Here is an 18,126-nt window from a genome sequence, read left to right as displayed (position 1 = left end):
CGGCCCCTTGTACATAATGGAAGCGGCCCCTCCCACATAATGGTAGTGGCCCCTCCCACATAATGGTAGCGGCCCCTTGTACATAATGGAAGCGGCCCCTCCCACATAATGGTAGTGGCCCCTCCCACATAATGGTAGCGGCCCCTCCCACATAATGGTAGCGGCCCCTCCCACATAATGGTAGCGGCCCCTCCCACATAATGGTAGCGGCCCCTCCCACATAATGGTAGCGGCCCCTCCCACATAATGGTAGCGGCCCCTCGCACATAATGGTAGCGGCCCCTCCCACATAATGGTAGCGGCCCCTCCCACATAAAGGTAGCGGCCCCTCCCACATAATGGTAGCGGCCCCTCCCACATAATGGTAGCGGCCCCTTGTACATAATGGAAGCGGCCCCTCCCACATAATGGTAGTGGCCCCTCCCACATAATGGTAGTGGCCCCTCCCACATAATGGTAGCGGCCCCTCGTATATGTGAATTAAATTTCTTCTACAGAAAATCTTGCAGATGAAACCAAACACGACGATCCGTTCTTTATGCTGGATCACTTATTTAGAAACCGCCTGCGTCCATTTTGGCGGTCCAGATAACAAGTATTACTCAGGAGGGCAGAGAAGTGAAGGTAGTGATCACTAATTTGTACAATCTCTCTGGTTTAACGTACAATAACGGATTCGGTTCTCGGCTCGACGCGTTTCACTGCCAAATTCGCGGCAGTTCATGAGGAACCTCATTTCCAATAGTAGCATGGACATATCAGAGATTAGTCCACCAAACGACAGACAGTGGGACATGTCTTCAGGTCTGAGTCACCATCCTAGAGACCGGCGTCTCAATTAATGAGGACCATGCGCCGAGCAGGTGGTAGAGTCCCCTCTAATGAGACCAGAGGAGGATTGGTCTCCGTGATAATGAGAGGCCTCCTCAGATTGGTTGGGACTGTATATGACGGACTTGGCTCAGCTAATGGATATGCTGACTCAGGAATAGATACAGAAGCATTCATGTTGGCGAGGAAAACTCTCCGTCAGTTCCAGCAGCGCAGCCGGGGAATATGTGACCCCAATGCAGATACTAGACTGTATGAAGGAGAGCTTCCTACGGTGAGATCCGCTCCGGGAGCTGTCTGACAGGGATAACTGAGGAGGCTAGCTCTAAATCAGTCCTCTTATGGATTGGTAGAGCTTAGTACGTAGGTCAATGGTATCTATCCCCCCACCCCCTCCCCCTCAATTTCTTAGTCTTATACCTTCCCTAAAAATAAGTAAAGGAGCTGAGAATACAAATGATCTCCCGTCCACAAGATAGGGCATACCTTGCTGAGATGGGACTCCCGTCCGCCGCAGAGATGTCCGGGTGGATGGAGCACTGGCCAACGTGCACAGTCAGCGCTCCATTCATTTCAATGGGGCTGATGGAAAGAGCCAAATGGGTGCCGCTCGGGCGTCTCCGAAGGGAATGGGGCACTACTACACCTACACGACCAGCAGTCCGTTCAGTCTACCCTTCACAGTGCAGGGCGCAGCAACCTCACGGTGAGGAGGAGGGGTGAAATGGGCACCTGTTCTCTAGATCGGCAGAGCCCTCAGCGGTAATTTGTAGCTGCTGGGTCCCAGTGCAGAATCTCCACTAGGGCCCCATTTATACTGCTGGTCTCCTCATATGGGACCCCTTATGCCCCAGTGCCCGGGAACACCTGCTGCACCGTCTATAGATACCCCAAGGAGCATTAAGACTTCAAAATCTGTCTGGAGTGACTTAGTGAATCCTGCATTGAGTAGGGGATCAGACCCGATGCCCCAGAGGACCTGAAGACCCCAATGACCACTAAGGAGCCCGATGACCCCTGAAGACCCCGATGACCCCTAAGGACTCTGATGACCCCTGAAGACCCCAATGACCCCTAAGGACTCTGATGACTCCTGAAGACCCCAATGACCACTGAGGACCCCGATGACCCCTAAGGACTCTGATGACCCCTGAAGACCCCAATCACTCCTGATGAACCACGATGACCCCTGAGAAACCCCGATGACTCCGGAAGTTCCTTCCAACTCTACTATTCTATGAAAGCCTTGCATCTTACCTCGGATAGAGCTCCCTCCATTATCTCCCGGTATCCAAGAAAGGGTTATGGAAGAAGACGTACTCTTCGACACGGTCAGCCGAGGTTGATCAGGAGGCACTAGAAGGAAACAGTTTCTACCATTAGACTGCCACACATATCTGTCTCCACCATCAGACCTCCCGATGTCAGTGCTTCCTTATAGTTGGTTCCAGGAACCATCAACATGGTGACAACATCCCTGCGGACTCTTAGGAGGCAGAGATTACCATGCTCTACCAGCACAGCAGGGGAAGGGCTCACGCCGCAGCCAGGTGCCTTACAGGCAGACAGAGCTTGGGTCTCATGTCTGGAGGCGGAATGGAGGACATATATACAAATCCTCTCTTTGTCACAGGTTTTATTGTATCACACAAGATCAAAGAAGAGGAGGATAAGAAGTCCTGAAGTGACAGCAATGGCGCGTTTATCAATGTGTGTCTTTGTAAGCATGACATCAGGGGGCACCAGGAAATTGTCATGTGACTTGCTCCATATGGATAGAACACTCACTCGTCTTCTGAGGCTATTTTTGAGTATTTAAAGGGGTGGAGCATATAGAAAAGAGGCGTGGCCTGTAAGACAGCAGGACATTACATTCACTGAAGGAGCAATCTTGACAGTAAGGCTGGGTTCACACGGGGCGGATTTTCGTAGGAAATCTCGCGGTTTGGCCGCAGCAAAAACCGCGAGATTTCCGCCGGGAGAACCGCCGCGGTTTATGCCGCGGCGGCTTTGAAGCGGCCCGGCCGCTCGCTCTTTCGCTGCGGCCGGCGCTCCCATAGAGGAGAGCGCGGCCGCAGCGGAATGAAAAAAAGAATGGACATGCTGCTTCTTTTGAAACCGCGGCCGCCGCAGCCGCGGTTTCAACCGGATTTACCGCAGCGGATTAGCCGTCCCGTGTGGACGAGATTTCTGAGAAATCTCATCCACATGGCTGGCTAATCCCGGGATTAGCGGCCGCGGGCGGTTTTGCCGCGGGCGGATCTGCTGCGGCAAAACCGCGGCAAATCCGCCCTGTGTGACCCTAGCCTAAAAGAGGAGATGCTGTAGAAAGTGTGTCCACCTCAGAAACATCGATCTTTAACCGTGAGACATTGTAAGAATGACATCACGGCTACGGTCAATGACATCACGGCTACGGCCAATCACACGGTTCCTAGTACCATAGTGATACATCTGGTTCACATATACATCAGACCCCACCAGCTGAGACTACAGCATTCTCCAAACTACAATAGAACTCCTGACAGACGAACGCTACAAATCTGCTCAAGGACCAGACGGACTGCAGATTACTGCACAACTGCCTGTGTATCACTGGAGCGAACAGTCAGAAGCCACACAGGGGCATGCTGGGAGATATCAGCTCTGAAGTATAATACATCATAAGTAATGTATGTACACAGTGACTCCACCAGCAGAATAGTGAGCGCAGCTCTGGAGTATAATACAGGATGTAACTCAGGAGCAGTACAGGATAAGTAATGTATGTACACAGTGACTCCACCAGCAGAATAGTGAGTGCAGCTCTGGAGTATAATACAGGATGTAACTCAGGAGCAGTACAGGATAAGTAATGTATGTACACAGTGACTCCACCAGCAGAATAGTGAGTGCAGCTCTGGAGTATAATACAGGATGTAACTCAGGAGCAGTACAGGATAAGTAATGTATGTACACAGTGACTCCACCAGCAGAATAGTGAGTGCAGCTCTGGAGGATAATACAGGATGTAACTCAGGGTCAGTACAGGATAAGTAATGTATGTACACAGTGACTCCACCAGCAGAATAGTGAGTGCAGCTCTGGAGTATAATACAGGATGTAACTCAGGAGCAGTACAGGATAAGTAATGTATGTACACAGTCACTCCACCAGCAGAATAGTGAGTGCAGCTCTGGGGTATAATACAGGATGTAACTCAGGATCAGTACAGGATAAGTAATGTATGTACACAGTGACTCCACCAGCAGAATAGTGAGTGCAGCTCTGCAGTATAATACAGGATGTAACTCAGGAGCAGTACAGGATAAGTAATGTATGTACACAGTCACTCCACCAGCAGAATAGTGAGTGCAGCTCTGGAGTATAATACAAGATGTAACTCAGGATCACTACAGGATAAGTAATGTATGTACACAGTGACTCCACCATCAGAATAGTGAGTGCAGCTCTGGAGTATAATACAGGATGTAACTCCGGAGCAGTACAGGATAAGTAATGTATGTACACAGTGACTCCAGCAGCAGAATAGTGAGTGCAGCTCTGGAGTATAATACAGGATGTAACTCAGGAGCAGTACAGGATAAGTAATGTATGTACACAGTGACTCCACCAGCAGAATAGTGAGTGCAGCTCTGGGGTATAATACAGGATGTAACTCAGGAGCAGTACAGGTAAAGTAATGTATATACACAGTGACTCCACCAGCAGAATAGTGAGTGCAGCTCTGGAGTATAGCACAGCATATAACTCAGGATCAGTACAGGATAAGTAATGTATGTACACAGTGACTCCACCAGCAGAATAGTGAGTGCAGCTCTGGAGGATAATACAGCATGTAACTCAGGAGCAGTACAGGATAAGTAATGTATATACACAGTGACTCCACCAGCAGAACAGTGAGTGCAGCTCTGGAGTATAATACAGGATGTAACTCAAGAGCAGTACAGGATAAGTAATGTATGTACACAGTCACTCCACCAGCAGAATAGTGAGTGCAGCTCTGCAGTATAATACAGGATGTAACTCAGGGTCAGTACAGGATAAGTAATGAATGTACACAGTGACTCCACCAGCAGAATAGTGAGTGCAGCTCTGGAGTATAATACAGGATGTAACTCAGGAGCAGTACAGGATAAGTAATGTATGTACACAGTGACTCCACCAGCAGAATAGTGAGTGCAGCTCTGGAGTATAACACAGGATGTAACTCAGGAGCAGTACAGGATAAGTAATGTATGTACACAGTGACTCCACCAGCAGAATAGTGAGTGCACCTCTGGAGTATAATACAGGATGTAACTCAGGAGCAGTACAGGATAAGTAATGTATATACACAGTGACTCCACCAGCAGAATAGTGAGTGCAGCTCTGGGGTATAATACAGGATGTAACTCAGGAGCAGTACAGGATAAGTAATGTATATACACAGTGATTCCACCAGCAGAATAGTGAGTGCAGCTCTGGAGTATAGCACAGCATATAACTCAGGAGCAGTACAGGATAAGTAATGTATGTACATAGTGACTCCACCAGCAGAATAGTGAGTGCAGCTCTGGGGTATAATACAGGATGTAACTCAGGAGCAGTACAGGATAAGTAATGTATGTACACAGTGACTCCACCAGCAGAATAGTGAGTGCAGCTCTGGAGGATAATACAGCATGTAACTCAGGAGCAGTACAGGATAAGTAATGTATGTACACAGTGACTCCACCATCAGAATAGTGAGTGCAGCTCTGGAGTATAATACAGGATGTAACTGAGGAGCAGTACAGGATAGGTAATGTATGTACACAGTGACTCCACCAGCAGAATAGTGAGTGCAGCTCTGGGGTATAATACAGGATGTAACTCAGGATCAGTACAGGATAAGTAATGTATGTACACAGTGACTCCACCAGCAGAATAGTGAGTGCAGCTCTGGGGTATAATACAGGATGTAACTGAGCAGTACAGGATAAGTAATGTATGTACACAGTGACTCCACCAGCAGAATAGTGAGTGCAGCTCTGGAGTATAGCACAGCATATAACTCAGGATCAGTACAGGATAAGTTATGTATGTACACAGTGACTCCACCAGCAGAATAGTGAGTGCAGCTCTGGAGGATAATACAGCATGTAACTCAGGAGCAGTACAGGATAAGTAATGTATATACACAGTGACTCCACCAGCAGAATAGTGAGTGCAGCTTCTGGAGTTGGGTGTGTGCTGGTTAAGCTCTGCAACTTCCAGGGTGTGGTCAGAGAAGGAGGTTTTGCTGAGTTTGGATCCCAGAGAAGGTGCACTTTTCTGGGCTTTGTTGGACATGGAGTACCGCACCTCCTCCCCCCGGGGCCACTTGGGGGGAGGGAGGGAAGTGATGGCAATGGCGGCATCAGAGTCTTCCGAAAAAACTTTGCCACGGGTGCCAGAAAAGCCAGCAGCCCGCAAGAAGACAGGAGCTGCTGGAGGTAAGAAGAGACTGGGTCCGGGCCGTGGCTGCACCAGCGTGGCTCCGTTTGTCAGCACGGCAGCTTCTGACAGCACCGGGAGTGAGATGGTTACGCGCAGCCAGACCCGCAGGAGAGCAGGTGAGCCGCAGATACCGGTAAGCACGGGAATGTGGAGTGACAAAAAGAAGGAGGAATCTGTGATTGAGCTGGCCTCCAAGCTGGCTAAAAACATCACTGACTACAACTTTGCAGGGAAAATGTTGGTGGTACAAAAAGGGAAGCTCCGTGACGCCAAAATGTTACTGGAGCAAAAAGCTTCTAAAGACAAACAGGCAGAAGCCAGGTCAGCGATAAATAAGTGCAAAGACTGCATAAAGATGTGGGAAGCGGTGAGGGCAAAGATCCTGGAGGAGAGCGGGCCCTTTAAAGAAAAAATTCTGAACGACGACCGGTTTGCTAAGATGGCGGCAAGGTGCAGTGACCATGAGTCAAGTGATGGTGAAGCCTCAGATGAAGAGTTTGAGGATGTGCAGGAGACCCTGGAGCAGCCTGTGTGCTCTCAAGACTTGGCACCAACGCCCAGAGGCACTACAAGTCCCAGAGGCAAGCTACCTGAAGAGATTGCGCTGCCTTCCACCTCAGGGGAATCTGAGGTGGAGGAAAGAACAGGGAGATTGCAGCTACAGAAGACCCCGCAGCCGGAAGCCTCTGTACATATGGAGGGCTTCATGTTTGGCGACGAGTTGCCAGAGCAGGACACAAAGATAAAGAGAAAGAAAAAGAAACCGGAGAAGCTGCAGGAAAAGCTTGTGTTCGTTCCTGGGAGCTCTGGTCTGGCTGCGAAGTCGGATCAGAGTTCTGACCCCAAAAACCCCCCTGGCTCGGGCTCTGTGGTGGGCCTGGAGCGGGAAGTTGGGGAGAAAAGGGCCCAGCTGGTCAGACCCCCTGTCCCTGTGCTAGTTGGTAACAAGGGCAAGGAGATCAGTAAGAAAGGCGCAGTAAAGGCCAGTACAGATGCAGGTCGCGGTACCGGCAAGGAGGGTGGCAGCGGTGCCACTAATGCAGCAAGTGCTGCCTGTGATGCGGAGGGGGCTGTGGACCTAAAATCTGGGGTCTCCCATAATTTGGGAGCAAGTCAGGCCGGATCCCGCGCCTCCAGTGATGCGGAGGCAAAAAAGAAAAAAAGAAAAAGTAAAAACACAAGCAAAAATCCGGAGGTTTTACCATCTACCTCTGGAGAGGCCAGGACCCATGGACCACATGATCCAAGGAAAAAAGTGGTAGATCCGGGGATGAATGTGCGAGAGCGTGCGGCAGATGTAAGGGACAAGGCCGAGGGTACACGTTCCTCTGCAGTTGCTGGGCCTCCAGGCACCTCGGGTACCCCTGGCGGCCAGGAATCTGGAGGCCCAGGGGATAAGGTAGTTAGGCCAGAGGGGTCATGGGGTCCAGTCGCCCCTCCGGCGGCGACAACACCTGGTAGGAGTTATGCCAGTGTCGCCGCTGGAGGGGAGGGGTCCTCCTTGTCTCCAGGCTCTAGGGAGGGCGTTTTGCAACAGCGTCTCTTGGAGGCTTTACGGAAGGGGGAGAGTACAATCACAGTTGGAGGAAGAGAGGTGGATCTATCTCTCTGGAAAGAGAGACATGGCTTGGGTGCCTTCCGAGAGCAAAGGGGGGAAACCGTATGGTCCCTACCGACACCCGGGCAGGACGCAGGTCGTAGGAATGTGGTCCGTCTTCGTTGGAGAGGCAATGATGCATGCCCCCCGAGGGCAAGGATAGTGGAGCTTCTGCTGAAGATGGGCTTCAGGGCGGTTGACATCTTTGCCCTGATCCATCCCTACGGCACGTCTGAGTTTGACATCAGTTTCGTTCGCCCAGAGGGCCTAGAAATCTTCTGGGGGAATTACGAGCTGGTGAAAAACGAGCCCGGTTGGCGAGACTTTGCCATCCAGGTGGTGTCTCGCCAGAACGGTATCAAGAAGGTGACCGTTTTGACTCGTAATGAGTCACTTTCTTGCTTTGACATCATGACGTGGCTCAGTAGGTACGGAGAGGTGACGGAGATGCCCCAAAAGAACAGGGATGAGCACGGCATATGGTCTGGGGCCTGGACGTTTATGGTCAAGCTGAAGCGTTCCGGTAACTCAGTGGCACACATACCATCTGCAGCCTTCCTCGGCAGGGATCGTATCTTGGCCTTTTACCAGGGGCAGCCGAAGCTCTGCCACAGGTGCGGCGACCCCTCACACTTGAGCGCCGCTTGTAAGACCTTGAAGTGCGCTCTGTGTGGGGGTCTGGGTCATCTAGCCGCCTCCTGTGCGGAGATTAGGTGTAACCTGTGTGGTGACCTCGGTCACCCGTTTAGTCGCTGCCCACGTTCCTTTGCCAATGCGGTCTCAGCACCTACTGATGGGGGTCATGATGTGGCCTCTGGGGGTGAGGGGACCAGCAGAGGTGGAGGAGCTCAGGAGCCAGTGAAGAACCGCCAAAAGACGCCTGCGGAGCAGAGGCGTCAGGAGAAACGCAGACGGAGCAGGGAGCTGACAGGAGCGCCCACAGCAGGTGGGTCGATGGTGGCCCCTGTTCCAGAAGCAAATCTCGCGGCTGAGGCTTTGAGGGACAGCGATTTAGATGAAGAGGACAGGAGGATCCAGAGGGAGGAGACCAACTCTGCAGATTCCTCCCACTGTGAAAGTGTGGATGAGGAAGGCAAGAGGTGGCTAGAGAAACGGCGTAAGCTAGGTGCCACGAGGAGGAAACGAAGGGGGGATTCAAGATCTTCTCCCACCCCGGGCCAAGTACTGGAAGGAAAAGCCTGCTCACCTCCAGTTGGACTCTCCAATAGGTTCCGAGCCCTCCAAGACATCTCTTCCTCCTCTTCTGAGGGGGAGGCGGAGGGCAAGGTCCCTAGGGCAAAGGAAGGGTCAACAGGGGGCGCTGAGTCTCCACCTCGTGAAGGCATAGTTCCTTCCGGGGTGGAGGCTACTCTGGAGCCTGGAAACAAGGACGACGGGGTCGGGGGATCCCCTGCTATGGACACAACTGTGTCCAAAAAAAGAGGTAAGGGGCTTTCCTCTGACCCCGAGGAAGCGGGTGTGAGGAAGAAAGCCATCTAATTTAATCACTCATGATGGCGGCACCCACTCCGCTGACTCTGGCATCAATTAACGTTGCCAGCATTAAGTCTGATACGGCTAGATTTGCGGCCTTTGATTTTCTCGGCCGCGTTGAAGCCGACATTTTATTTTTGCAGGAGACCAGGCTGTCTGACTTGGCAGCCGTACATAAGGCAAAAAGGGAGTGGAGGTCAGGCCCTTCCTACTGGTCTCTTGCGGCCGAGCCGTATAGCGGAGTGGCGGTTCTTTTTACCGCAGCGGTTGAATGCCGACGAGTTATTGAATTAGAAATGGGAAGGTGCCTGATCTTAGATGTCCTCATGAAGGGACAAGAATTGAGACTTGTCAACATCTACGGTCCCCAGTCAAAAAAGGACAGGAAGAGTCTCTTTATGAGGATCAAGCCCTACCTTTTTACCAGCCGCCAAGTTGTCTTTGGAGGTGACTTTAATGCAGTCACAAGAGCCCGCGATAGGGGAGGCTCTGGAGACAGGCGGTTGACTTTTGACAGCGTTGCACTTAATAGCATAGCTAGCGAGGCTCGCCTGGTGGATGTCCACATCCGGCACACCCCAGGCCACGAGGGGTTCACCTATTATAGAGGTCAGAGCAGGTCTAGAATAGACAGGTTTTATTTGAAGGAGGAAGCCATCTCTTCACCAGTGTCCGTTGTTGAGGTGGAATTCTCCGACCACTGTCTAATATTGTTTTCTCTGAATGTTGCAGAGACCCCCCGGATGGGCAGAGGTTTTTGGAGACTGAATTCATCACTCCTGGAGGAAGCAGAGATAAGACAGTCCTTTGAGGATTTTCTGCAGAGCCAGGTACCATTACTGGATCTCTGTAGCAGTAAGTCAGAGTGGTGGGAGATGTTCAAAAGGAGGGCGGCGAGGTTCTTTCGAGAGCTCTCCAACCTCAGATGCCTGGACAGGTACCGCCTGTACAACGGCCTGAGGAGGAAACTCGAACATCTCGTTTCGACTGGAGGTAGCCGCGAGGAGATCTCCAGAGTGAAATCTTTGCTCAAGAAGTGCCAGTATGACAGACACGCATCCTTGGTTTTTGAGAGGGATTTCGGGAAGTACCGCTCGCCCGACCCTTACAGAAACTGTAGGATGTCAGTGAATAGTAAAGTGGTCACTGGACTGATCGATAGTACAGGATCCCTGAATCGATCCAGATCAGGGATTTTGGAGGTCGTCAGATCCTACTACTCGCAACTCTTGGGAAAGAGGGATCTAGATTCGGAAGTAATGTCGGCTTTCCTGGCTGAAACTGTCCCTGAGCCGGGGGTAGACACTTCTCTTGATGTTTTGACAGGAGAGATCAGAATAGAGGAAGTTAAACTGGCGATTGATGGGCTCCGGCTCAAAAAATCGCCAGGACCGGACGGACTAACATCCGAGTATTATAAGACCTTCAAGGACCTCTTGAGTCCCCTCTTGACGGAGGTATTAAATGAGTGTCTTTCCTCGGGCACTCTGCCAAAGTCAATGAGGAGGTCAGCTTTGATCCTTCTGTCAAAGGGTAAAGACTCGAGCCGTATTGAGAACTGGCGTCCCATAGCACTTCTCAATACGGACAGGAAGGTTCTGGCAAAAGTGCTGTTTAATCGGTTGGTCAAGTTTGCACCCCGGCTCCTCTCGGGCGCCCAGCATTGCTCTGTTCCAGGCCGTAGCACCTTTAGCGCTGTTCTTGGTGTCCGGGAGGCAGTGGAGCAGGGTAGGGCTGGTCACTGGGAGGGGTACTTGCTGTCCTTGGACCAGGCCAAAGCGTTTGATCGGGTTAACCACGAGTACCTCTGGTCAGTCCTTCTGAGATACGGCCTGCCAGTGGGGTTTGTTGATTGGCTGCGAACATTGTATGCAGGGGCTGAGACTTTCCCGCTGGTGAACGGTTGGCTTGGCCGCCCTTTTGAGGTGGGGTCCGGTGTCCGTCAGGGCTGTCCTCTAAGTCCCCTGTTGTATGTGTTTGCGATAGATCCCTTCCTTAGGAGGGTTGATTGTGGACCTATAGCAGGGGTCGGGATGGACCGGGTGGTGCCGGAGGCTACCCTGAGGGCAGTGGCATACGCCGATGATGTCACGCTCTTCGTATCCTCAAGGGAGGAGGCGGAGTTTGTGTTGTCAGAGGTGGATGGCTACTCAGAGGCATCTGGGTCCAGGGTCAACTGGGATAAGTGCGAAAGTCTCTGGTTAGGAAGGGGGGATCCTGTGTTTGATCTCCCGGACACTCTTCCGGTGCCCCAGACTTCAGCAAAAGTTCTTGGCATCAAATTTGGCCAGGGGGATTACCCCATGCAAAATTGGGTAGACAGGCTGGACGGTGCCACTCACAAGGTCAATCAGTGGAAGGGTTGGTCTTTAACCCTTCGGGAAAGAGTTAGCTTGATCAAAACATACCTGCTCCCTTTATTCATCTACCTGGGCAGCGTATGCATTTTGCCAGAGCCTCTCTGGACCCGGGTCTACAACCTGTTCTTCCTAATGTTGTGGGGGAACAGGTTGAACCTGATCAGGAGAGATGTTACATACCGCACGAGGAGACTAGGGGGGTTGTCTATGGTCAACCCTGTGGTGTTTCTTGTAGACACCTTTTTTAAGATCAACATAGGCAACCTCTGGCAAGAGAGGGCTCCTCCGTGGGTCTACTCCTGCCGGGGATGGTTTCGGCCCTTCTTCCAGGAATGGGAGACAGGAGGGCGAGTGAAGGACCTTCGCACGCAGCACGGACATCTCCCGGCTTACGCTACCTTGGTTCTGAAGGTGATACGCCGGTGGGGTCTGGGGATGTGGGAGATCAGGACTCTGACGAGGAGGCTCCTCGACGAAAGAGTCCTGTTGACCCATTTCCAGAAGCCCCTGGCGCTCAAGGACTGCCCAAGTCGGGACCTGGAGGGAGGGTTACGTTTACTGAATTCAACCCGGGTCCCCTTGAAGTTTTGGGACTTGGCTTGGCGCTGCTTTCACGGGAGACTGTATGTAAGGGGTAACTTGAAGAGCAGGCCTCTGATTGACAGGGGTTGCCCCCGTCAGGAGTGCAGCGACGTGCTGGAAAGCATGGAGCATTTCCTGCTTCAGTGCCCCTTTAATACAGAGGTATACCAACGGGTAGGGGTCTCCATAGGCTGGCATCAGCTGGCACACCTCTCCTATGCGGAGTGGGCTTATGGAGCCTTCAGAGGCCTTGGTGGCAGGGACCGCTGCACTTTATTTCTAGTTAGCCTAGTGGTCAGGTTCCACATCTGGAGTGCACGGTGCCTGATTTCGACAGAACTGAAAGTCCTCCCCGTGGACACGGTATGTAGGAACATCCTGGGTGACCTGGTGAAGGTGCGTTCTTTGGAGTATGAGAGGCTGGGCACATCTAAAGCTTCTCTCCTATGGAGAGGGCTTGTATTTCGTTAGGGACAGTCTTTTCTTAATCTTCTAGGGGCAGAGTAGGGAGAGAATAGGGACAGGATAGGGAAAGAGGAGGGATAGGGCAGGGACAGTTTTCCATGAAGGGTCAGACTGAGGGGCAGACTAAGGACAGTCTAGGGCAAATTAGGGAGAGAATAGGGACACCTTTTTAAATTCAAGGGATAGAACATTGTGATGTCTGTGCCCGGCTTATCACCTCCAATCCCGGTGGGGGGCTGTGAGTGCACCATGAAGCTTTTTGTTTTGGTATGGGCAAAATGGAATGAAGTAGGGCTGCAGGAGAGCCGACCTTAGGCTTTCGGGTTATGTATATAGTATATATTATGTATGTTGGTTGGAGTGTATTATGCTTTTGTATATATTGTATATTGTATATATTCACGTTCTGGGTGGTAGGTAGGTTGGGTGGGGAGTTGGGGGGAGAGGGATTCACGCCTCGAGCCGTAGCCTGGCACGTCCCGAACATTGAACTCTGGGCACGGACTGGTGGAGCGGGCATGGCCCCCAGGCTGCGGCAGGCACAGTGTGCTATTTCCTAAAAAAAAAAAAAAAAAAAACCCCTGGTGTGGCTTGGCACATCCTGAACTAAGAACTCTGGGCATGGACTGGTGGAGCAGGCTTGGCCCCCAAGCTGCACTGGGGACCCAAAAAAAAAAAAAAAAAAAAAAAAAAAAAAACCAAGCATATTTTTAGTTAGTTTTATGCCAGTTGGCTCGGTCTTTCTGTTTATATTTGGTTATTTATGTTGCTATTTCAGTTATTTATGCTATTTATGTTATCGCTTCCATTTGTTCTGTGTGGGTGCAGTGCGGTACGGCTGGACCTGGAGTTATAGTTTACAGGGTTTTATGTAGTTATAGTTTCCCTAGTTTTATATTTTAGGTATATACCTGTATATTGTGTTATAGTTGTATATTGTGTTATATGCAGAGTGTGTATGTGTGTGGGTGTGTACGGCGGGGAGGAAACCCGGATATGGACATTTACTTTGTTTATGGATCACGGACTGTGGGGGAAGGGCCTTATATTGCTTTATATGGTTATTCTGATTGTTACAGTTTGTCTTTGTTGTGTTTTTTACTTTTATAATAAAAGATCTACAGGATGTAACTCAGGATCAGTACAGGATAAGTAATGTATGTACACAGTGACTCCACCAGCAGAATAGTGAGTGCAGCTCTGGAGTATAATACAGGATGTAACTCAAGAGCAGTACAGGATAAGTAATGTATGTACACAGTCACTCCACCAGCAGAATAGTGAGTGCAGCTCTGCAGTATAATACAGGATGTAACTCAGGGTCAGTACAGGATAAGTAATGAATGTACACAGTGACTCCACCAGCAGAATAGTGAGTGCAGCTCTGGAGTATAATACAGCATGTAACTCAGGGTCAGTACAGGATAAGTAATGTATGTACACAGTCACTCCACCAGCAGAATAGTGAGTGCAGCTCTGCAGTATAATACAGGATGTAACTCAGGGTCAGTACAGGATAAGTAATGAATGTACACAGTGACTCCACCAGCAGAATAGTGAGTGCAGCTCTGGAGTATAATACAGGATGTAACTCAGGAGCAGTACAGGATAAGTAATGTATGTACACAGTGACTCCACCAGCAGAATAGTGAGTGCAGCTCTGGAGTATAATACAGGATGTAACTAGAGAGCAGTACAGGATAAGTAATGTATGTACACAGTGACTCCACCAGCAGAATAGTGAGTGCACCTCTGGAGTATAATACAGGATGTAACTCAGGAGCAGTACAGGATAAGTAATGTATATACACAGTGACTCCACCAGCAGAATAGTGAGTGCAGCTCTGGGGTATAATACAGGATGTAACTCAGGAGCAGTACAGGATAAGTAATGTATATACACAGTGATTCCACCAGCAGAATAGTGAGTGCAGCTCTGGAGTATAGCACAGCATATAACTCAGGAGCAGTACAGGATAAGTAATGTATGTACATAGTGACTCCACCAGCAGAATAGTGAGTGCAGCTCTGGGGTATAATACAGGATGTAACTCAGGAGCAGTACAGGATAAGTAATGTATGTACACAGTGACTCCACCAGCAGAATAGTGAGTGCAGCTCTGGAGGATAATACAGCATGTAACTCAGGAGCAGTACAGGATAAGTAATGTATGTACACAGTGACTCCACCATCAGAATAGTGAGTGCAGCTCTGGAGTATAATACAGGATGTAACTGAGGAGCAGTACAGGATAGGTAATGTATGTACACAGTGACTCCACCAGCAGAATAGTGAGTGCAGCTCTGGGGTATAATACAGGATGTAACTCAGGATCAGTACAGGATAAGTAATGTATGTACACAGTGACTCCACCAGCAGAATAGTGAGTGCAGCTCTGGGGTATAATACAGGATGTAACTGAGCAGTACAGGATAAGTAATGTATGTACACAGTGACTCCACCAGCAGAATAGTGAGTGCAGCTCTGGGGTATAATACAGGATGTAACTGAGCAGTACAGGATAGGTAATGTATGTACACAGTGACTCCACCAGCAGAATAGTGAGTGCAGCTCTGGGGTACAATACAGGATGTAACTCAGGAGCAGTACAGGATAAGTAATGTATGTACACAGTGACTCCACCAGCAGAATAGTGAGTGCAGCTCTGGAGTATAATACAGGATGTAACTCAGGATCAGTACAGGATAAGTAATGTATGTACACAGTGACTCCACCAGCAGAATAGTGAGTGCACCTCTGGAGTATAATACAGGATGTAACTAAGGAGCAGTACAGGATAAGTAATGTATATACACAGTGACTCCACCAGCAGAATAGTGAGTGCAGCTCTGGGGTATAATACAGGATGTAACTCAGGAGCAGTACAGGATAAGTAATGTATATACACAGTGATTCCACCAGCAGAATAGTGAGTGCAGCTCTGGAGTATAGCACAGCATATAACTCAGGATCAGTACAGGATAAGTAATGTATGTACACAGTGACTCCACCAGCAGAATAGTGAGTGCAGCTCTTTGGTATAATACAGGATGTAACTCAGGAGCAGTACAGGATAAGTAATGTATGTACACAGTGACTCCACCAGCAGAATAGTGAGTGCAGCTCTGGGGGATAATACAGCATGTAACTCAGGAGCAGTACAGGATAAGTAATGTATGTACACAGTGACTCCACCAGCAGAATAGTGAGTGCAGCTCTGGAGGATAATACAGCATGTAACTCAGGAGCAGTACAGGATAAGTAATGTATGTACACAGTGACTCCACCATCAGAATAGTGAGTGCAGCTCTGGAGTATAATACAGGATGTAACTGAGGAGCAGTACAGGATAGGTAATGTATGTACACAGTGACTCCACCAGCAGAATAGTGAGTGCAGCTCTGGGGTACAATACAGGATGTAACTCAGGAGCAGTACAGGATAAGTAATGTATGTACACAGTGACTCCACCAGCAGAATAGTGAGTGCAGCTCTGGAGTATAATACAGGATGTAACTCAGGATCAGTACAGGATAAGTAATGTATGTACACAGTGACTCCACCAGCAGAATAGTGAGTGCACCTCTGGAGTATAATACAGGATGTAACTAAGGAGCAGTACAGGATAAGTAATGTATATACACAGTGACTCCACCAGCAGAATAGTGAGTGCAGCTCTGGGGTATAATACAGGATGTAACTCAGGAGCAGTACAGGATGAGTAATGTATATACACAGTGATTCCACCAGCAGAATAGTGAGTGCAGCTCTGGAGTATAGCACAGCATATAACTCAGGATCAGTACAGGATAAGTAATGTATGTACACAGTGACTCCACCAGCAGAATAGTGAGTGCAGCTCTGGGGTATAATACAGGATGTAACTCAGGAGCAGTACAGGATAAGTAATGTATGTACACAGTGACTCCACCAGCAGAATAGTGAGTGCAGCTCTGGGGGATAATACAGCATGTAACTCAGGAGCAGTACAGGATAAGTAATGTATGTACACAGTGACTCCACCAGCAGAATAGTGAGTGCAGCTCTGGGGTATAATACAGGATGTAACTCAGGAGCAGTACAGGATAAGTAATGTATGTACACAGTGACTCCACCAGCAGAATAGTGAGTACAGCTCTGGAGTATAATACAGGATGTAACTGAGGAGCAGTACAGGATAAGTAATGTATGTATACAGTGACTCCACCAGCAGAATAGTGAGTGCAGCTCTGGGGTATAATACAGGATGTAACTCAGGAGCAGTACAAGATAAGTAATGTATGTACACAGTGACTCCACCAGCAGAATAGTGAGTGCATCTCTGGAGTATAATACAGGATGTAACTCAGGATCAGTACAGGATAAGTAATGTATGTACACAGTGACTCCACCAGCAGAATAGTGAGTGCAGCTCTGGGGTATAATACTGGATGTAACTCAGGAGCAGTACAGGATAAGTAATGTATGTACACAGTGACTCCACCAGCAGAATAGTGAGTGCAGCTCTAGGGTATAATACTGGATGTAACTCAGGAGCAGTACAGGATAAGTAATGTATGTACACTGTGACTCCACCAGCAGAATAGTGAGTGCATCTCTGGAGTAAGGTGTGGTTTGTTGGAGCTCCTCAGAGAACCAGGGTGTGGTTGCAGTCCCAGCTGGAAGCCTGTTTTGGAGCCCAGGATCAGAGCACGTAGCTGGGCTTCTTGTTCTATGGAGTCCCGCAATTCCCCCCCACCCGGCTTCGGTCGGAGGGGGGGGGAGTGCTGAGAAGGCAGCGACAACACCATCAGCGGCGCTGGCGGCATACGTGGTTTCAGCAGCAACAACCAGGAAAGCCGAAGCAGCTAGTAAAGCTGCGAAGAGAGAGGGTCCGGGTCGCAGGCGGAGTGACATGGCCCAGCAGGTTGGTGCAGCCGCATCTGACAGCGCCGGAAGCGAGATGATGACCCGCAGTCAGACTCGCAGCCAAACGCTCAGCAAAGAAGGTAAGCCACAGTGGAGTGATCGTCGGAAAGGGGAGTCTGTGGTAGAGCTGGCCTCCCGTCTGGCCACCAGCATGGCGGATTATGAACGAGCGGGGAGAGAAATCCTCCTGCAGAAGGAGAAGCTGCGGTCGGCCAGGTCACTGAAGGACCAGACCGCCGCTAAAGGAAAAAGAGATGCAATCAGCAAGTCCATACAGGACTGTAAAGACTGCATACAGAGCTGCAAGGAAGAGAGGGACAGGATTCTGGAGCAAAGTGGTCCCTTTAGGGAAAAATTAATAAACAGTGATAGGTTCTCCAAGATGGCGTCAGGACACAGCGGTCACAAGGAGGCTGATCACTCCAGCG

The 18,126-nt window shown here is 49.9% G+C and overlaps 1 protein-coding gene across 1 annotated transcript in view; it reads right to left on the bottom strand.

Moving 5' to 3' along the window:
* The window catches only part of DSCAM (DS cell adhesion molecule), a 740,634-nt gene that overhangs the window by 221,445 nt on the left and 501,063 nt on the right, over positions 1 to 18,126 (bottom strand). Inside the window, exon 24 of the mRNA XM_066598936.1 lies at positions 2,089 to 2,187. Coding sequence (XP_066455033.1) covers positions 2,089 to 2,187 — 99 coding nt within the window. The remainder of the gene's footprint in view (positions 1 to 2,088; positions 2,188 to 18,126) is intronic.

Source organism: Eleutherodactylus coqui, chromosome 4, assembly GCF_035609145.1.
Source record: "Eleutherodactylus coqui strain aEleCoq1 chromosome 4, aEleCoq1.hap1, whole genome shotgun sequence".
NCBI lineage: Eukaryota > Metazoa > Chordata > Amphibia > Anura > Eleutherodactylidae > Eleutherodactylus > Eleutherodactylus coqui.
Note: the sequence above shows the minus strand (reverse complement) of the source record. Positions and strands in the feature narration are given on the sequence as shown.